Raw genomic sequence first — 5,769 nt, 5'->3', positions numbered from 1 at the left:
AAATTTATTTGAATAAATTTATATTTTAATATTATTTAATGTATATTTAAGCTTTGAATTTATAATTCTTTTATTTAAAAACTATATAAATGTGTGAAAAAATGTTATCATAATAATATTAATTATAATCTAAAAACATGAGTATTTTTATAATTTTATAATTGAGTTGATGACTCAATCAAGTGTAACACTAACTTAATAAAATATTGGTTCTGATTATATATGCTTTTTTTTAATATAATTTTTGAAACTACCCGTAACCCCTTCCCAGCCTATAAATAGGAGAATAATTTACTTCAGCGCACTTAAATCCACGTACTCCTGTATTACGACAATACACATGTCAATCGATTTGAGACTCAACGACAACTTAATAAAATACTTAAATAATAGTAAATATTGATTTTATCATTTTATGGTTGAAGCCTTATTTTGAAATATATCCTTGAAACTTAAATTCATTTTAAGAAATTTGTTAGCTAAACTAAATTCATTTAATAGAGTTTAATAAATTTTTTAAAAATACACTAAAATATATTAGAATTTTAAAAATTATTCTAATAACTAATAATTTCATTTTGTCAAAACCAAAATATTTCCATATGCTCTCAAACCTGATTTAATTGTCTATTAGATGAGAAGAATGAAAGGAAAAAAAAAAAATAGTGCGTTCGATTAAGAAGAAAAGTGAAAAGAAAACAAATAAAAGTGATATCGTGTTTTATACTAATATATAAAAATAATGAAATAAAAAATAAATGTATTTTTCACTTATGTCAAAAAGGAGAAAAATTAAAAGTAATTTTCTTTCAAATTTTCCATCTCTCCCATCATGCACGCATATGAAAAAGAAAAATTATGTTATCTACACTTCTAATTTTCTGTATTTACACACTTGAAAATTAATTTAATAAAATATACTTAACCAAAAAAAAAAAAAAAGGACAAAAGGGAGAATAGAGAATAATGTTTTTTCCCGCTGTTTCGTCACAATATATTTATTATATTCAACAAAACTGACTGTTAACCGAAAAGTCCAACTTCTCATTCCCCCTCTCTATCTCTACCTCTTCTTCCCAAGGGAAACCACGTTTTCTCTCTCTAGAACTTCATTCATGACCCCAAATTTCCTTTGACCTTTCAGTTTTTCCATTCTCTTCTCCTCCAAGCTTCTTCTTCTTTTTCTCCTCTCTAGTTTTCATCTTCCTTGTATTATTCTCCCATTTTCAGTTTTAATTTATTGTTATAAGGTTTATATAGATCAAAAAAGAAAAAAAAAAAACTTAAAAAGGTGATGGCTGGTCGTTTCGATGAAAACCCGTTCGCTGAAGAAGGAGAAGAAGAAGTTAATCCTTTCTCGGTCAGTTTCTCTTTTCTCTCTCTTTCTTTGTTTCTGTTATTTGATGATGTTTTGGGTTGGGTTCATGCAGTTCAGTTTATGGTAGCCATAGCCAGCTCTTTAGCAGATTATAGGTTGACTTGTTTTTAACTCCCTGATTGCTTTGTTGGGTTTCAGTTTGATCTGAAATTCTTGGTTGAAATCGGTTATGGGAAGTATTTTACTTGGTTGTTGTGTGCTCCTTTCATTGACTTCATGTTTTCTTGTCACCGAACATGCATTTAACGAAGTAGCAAACTTATATAATCCTAGAGATGAAGACTATGATGCCTTGCTGGGTGTATTATCTGTCAATTCTAAGTTAGTTTACGGATGCTAGCAGACATCAGTTTTATTATGATTTTTTCCTTTTGAATAATTTCTACCAGGATCCAGCTGTGAGAGGGAAGGCATCTGGCCAGTCTAAATTTGGTGGAGGTCTATTTTCAAAGGTAACTAAATCCCTGTTTATAAAGTTTCAAGGGAATATTTAATTCAGAACTTAGTGTTCGATGTTAAAATGGCTACTGTCTTAGGACATATTTCCGACTAGAATGGATGTGAGATGTGAAATTTAGCTGTGGCTTTGCTTGTTTACGTACATGGATCCTAGGTAACTTATGCTATGTAAAACCATAACTTGAGGTGATGATGTTGTGCTAAACTACCACTATTTAATCTCTTGATCACACTGAAATTCCATATCTTTTGCTAATTTGCTAGGAATTCTATAGTAAAATCTTAGTGATTAACCTAGAAACTTACTTCTTTTTCTGATGCTGATAGTTTGAGCTAGCTTGCATATATCAAAGTTCTGAAAAAATAGGTTGCTTGTGGCTATATTGTCATGATTCCGTCATGTCTAATTTGACCTTTTAGTATTGCTTCTAAACATCAGTAAACTGGACCTTTTGCCTTGTAATAATACTTGCTTTTTGAACGCCTATTATCAATAAATTTTCAGAATGTTCCAAGTGCTCCACCTGCATCAAACTCAAGACTTTCACCACTACCTCCTGAACCTGCTGGTTTCAATTATGGTCATGAGGCAACAATTGACATCCCTCTTGATACAGCTTCAGGAGGATCAAGTTATCAGGTTAGTGAAGAGTGAAGACCAGTCTCTAAATGCCTTTTCCAATAGTGTTTTAAGCATTTGATCTCCCTGTTCTGGTTTTTCTGTTTAAATCTAGGATTTGAAGAAGAAGGAGAAGGAACTTCAGGCTAAGGAGGCTGAACTGAGAAGGCGGGAGCAGGTATATTGTGGAAGAAATTTTATAACTTAAGAGTTCATTCTTAATCTACAGAATCATAGATTTATTTTTGTTTCCCGCCGACACATTATAAATGATTTTATCCCACAATATTTACTGATAAGCTTATTCGATGCAGGAAGTGAGACGGAAAGAAGAGGCAGCAGCAAGAGGTACCTTTCATTACTTTTTTATAATTTGACTATTCACATAGAAAACATTGAGTTTGTTCATAGTTTCAAAATCTGTTCTAGACTACATTTCTTTTGCAAAAATATTTTGACCTGATTCTATTTCCTTTTATGGTCAGTTACTATTACATTTCTTCCATGAGCTAGAGTTTGACTTCCCTGTTTTGCAGCTGGAATTACTTTGGAAGAGAAAAATTGGCCCCCATTTTTTCCAATCATTCATCATGATATTGCAAATGACATACCAGTTCATCTACAAAGATTGCAGTATGTTGCATTTTCAACATTTTTAGGTAAGGGTTTCTTAGGCTTTTTCACCTTATGTTCTTATGCTTGGTGCACCTATGCATATGTCATCGTTTTTGTCCATAAAGAAAATTTGTGCGGTACTCAATGAGTTTTTCCATTGGGTGATTATTTGTACCATTTTTTTTTCTTTTTAAAAACTCTTTAGCTGGAAAGGGATTTTGTGTAAGCCATGGGTTACAGATAGTTGGTAATGTATTTTGATTCTATGCAGGGTTGTTTCTGTGCCTGCTGTGGAACATTGTAGCTGTTACTACCGCATGGATCAAAGGAGAAGGTTAGTTTAGAAATGCATTTCCATATTTCATGTTTTCCTTTGAATATATAACGTTAGATTGTGTTGTGTTTGACTGTATTTGTTTTTGTTTAGCTGTGAGGATCTGGTTCTTGGCTATCATCTACTTCATAGCAGGGGTTCCAGGAGCCTATATTTTGTGGTATCGGCCGCTGTATCGTGCTTTTAGGTACTTAACATACTCCACTCTTTTCCTGAATATTGCAATTCAGTTTTTGGGTTGCCTCTACTGCAAACTTTCGTTGTCATTTCCTTAAATTTGGCTGTTCACATTCCCTGCACTTGCTAATCTCTAATCATCACTTATTTTAATTGAAATATTTTCTCACCTTCCGACCATAATGCAGGAAAGAAACTGCTTTATCATTTGGACGGTTCTTCCTATTTGATTTGGTACTAACTCATGTTTCTCTGGTAGATACGTTTCTTTGTTGCCATGGAGTCCGTAATACTGATTCTTTTGATCCATGTTGTTTTCCCTGTTTATAGCTTCACATCGGATTTTGCATCTTTGCTGCTGTGGCTCCTCCTATAGTTTTTAGAGGGAAATCACTAACGTATGTTCCTAAACTATTTTTTATCTTTCACATTCTCAATTTTATCTTGGACTGATAAACAACATCAATGCATTTGGGTTTGACATGGTGCACTTGTCTCCCAAAAAGTACATTTGCAAATTTACTGCAAGTATTTGGGATGTGAAATTGGTATTCTAGTTTAACTTTATCTTACCAGTGTTGTTTTGTCTCGTACAGTGGAATCCTACCTGCAGTAGATCTTATCAGTGACAATGCGTTGGTTGGGGTAAGTATATCCTTAAACCTGTCAAAAGTTTAATACCCACAATCAGGTTTCATTATTTCACCACTAAAACAGTGGAGCATCTACTGCTTAAGGCTTGAACATTGCTGTTGATGCTAACTGAAATAGTTGACAAAAGTTTTGTTCTTGGCTTCTCTTGACCATTTTGATGAAAGTTTACTTTGCTTGTGTAGATCTTCTACTTCATTGGTTTTGGATTATTTTGTGTTGAATCAATAGTAAGCATTTGGGTTATCCAGGTTCGTTCAGTTTCCAACCTAATTTATATCAATGATCGCATAAGCATGCCCCGCCTGTCGCATTTCTAACATGGTTGGCTATTGGCTTTTGCAGCAAGTATACATGTATTTCCGCGGCAGTGGTAAAGCTGCTGAGATGAAGCGCGAGGCTGCCAGAGGAGCTATGAGGGCTGCCATCTAATGGCACAGACACTAGCTGCAACCAGAAATAGGGTAACCTCATGTGTTGATTCTCCTTATATGCACATTACCCAGGAAGGAACAAACAGAGCTTGTTATTTCTCGTTCCTGGCGCATTTGTTTTATGGATCTCTGTGATTTCCTGTGAATGTTTTCCTTTATATGTATATTTTTGGGTGTGGAGTTTGATTAGCAAACACCTTATACAAAGACATTGAATGATTTTCATGTATAGAATGTCTCACTTTGCGATTGGTTCATTGTGTAATGTCTGGTTAAGAACATCTCAGTTTCAAGATTAGAGACATTTCCTTTTCAATACGCGTTTGGTGCTTTATATTATAATTCCAATGAGATGTGATTCCTTCCTTAGAATGTGATGGCGGGAAATGCGATTGTCGAAAACCTTATTTTACAAAGTTTGGTATACATACAAAGGTATTGATTAAAATTATAAGAAAGTTATATTATCACGTTTAATTCATTAATTATTTTGGATTAAATATTTAATAATAAAGTTTAATTAATAGTTTTAAATTATTTTTAAATTATAATTATAATTGAATAAAATTGTTTCAAACTTTATGAAATTTGTTTTGGAACAAATTAGAAAAACTACTTGAAATCACATTTTATTTAGCTAAAGGCTAAACAATAGAAATATATATAAAATAAAAAAATTGATTTCAAGTATTAATCTTAGCAAAACTACAAATAATTAAATCCCAGGAATACAAAACTATAGACAGTGTAACCCACAATTCTTATGCAGCTCATATTCTATGAAAAATATTAAGTATTTCATAAAAATACAAATGCTAAATCAAATTTATAGTTAATTACCCTCTTTTGATTCTTTATTCTTCTTTCTTCCAATATTGAGGATGGTTAAATTTCAAAAGAATGAAAATATTCCAAAAACTCTCAATTTTGTAATGAATTAACCTAACCTATTATCTAATTCTCATAAAAGAATTGTTTTTGGTTCACGATATCTTAAGAAAAATAAAAATCAAGAGGATACAATAAAATAAATCATGTTAGAGCTAAACTTAAATCTTATTTTTTTCTACTGCTCCTAAATTTTCATAAATACTATAAGAAA

General features: G+C 32.1%; 1 protein-coding gene across 1 annotated transcript; it reads left to right on the top strand.

Moving 5' to 3' along the window:
* The first annotated feature begins 994 nt into the window (after positions 1 to 994).
* On the top strand, positions 995 to 4,983 carry LOC108484416 (secretory carrier-associated membrane protein 3-like). Its single transcript, XM_017788191.2, has 13 exons — positions 995 to 1,360; positions 1,768 to 1,830; positions 2,343 to 2,477; positions 2,572 to 2,634; positions 2,771 to 2,804; positions 2,993 to 3,115; positions 3,343 to 3,405; positions 3,499 to 3,592; positions 3,771 to 3,816; positions 3,913 to 3,980; positions 4,179 to 4,227; positions 4,419 to 4,484; positions 4,579 to 4,983. Exons 1-13 carry the CDS (start codon positions 1,295 to 1,297, stop codon positions 4,663 to 4,665), a joined length of 957 nt encoding a protein of 318 aa, XP_017643680.1. The 5' UTR covers positions 995 to 1,294; the 3' UTR covers positions 4,666 to 4,983.
* Positions 4,984 to 5,769: the final 786 nt, after the last annotated feature.

This window comes from Gossypium arboreum, chromosome 6 (assembly GCF_025698485.1).
Source record: "Gossypium arboreum isolate Shixiya-1 chromosome 6, ASM2569848v2, whole genome shotgun sequence".
Taxonomy (NCBI): Eukaryota; Viridiplantae; Streptophyta; class Magnoliopsida; order Malvales; family Malvaceae; genus Gossypium; species Gossypium arboreum.
The sequence above is the reverse complement of the archived record's forward strand: the minus strand, read 5'-3'. Positions and strand labels throughout refer to the sequence as shown.

What these genes read in the sequence shown, in the direction of transcription:
- LOC108484416 (XM_017788191.2), top strand. Translation starts at nt 1,295, where the DNA reads ATGGCTGGTCGTTTCGATGAAAACCCGTTCGCTGAAGAAGGAGAAGAA. An exon ending in AACTGAGAAGGCGGGAGCAG is followed by an intron (nt 2,635 to 2,770) that starts GTATATTGTGGA and finishes TATTCGATGCAG; the next exon opens with GAAGTGAGACGGAAAGAAGA. An exon ending in AGAAGAGGCAGCAGCAAGAG is followed by an intron (nt 2,805 to 2,992) that starts GTACCTTTCATT and finishes CCTGTTTTGCAG; the next exon opens with CTGGAATTACTTTGGAAGAG.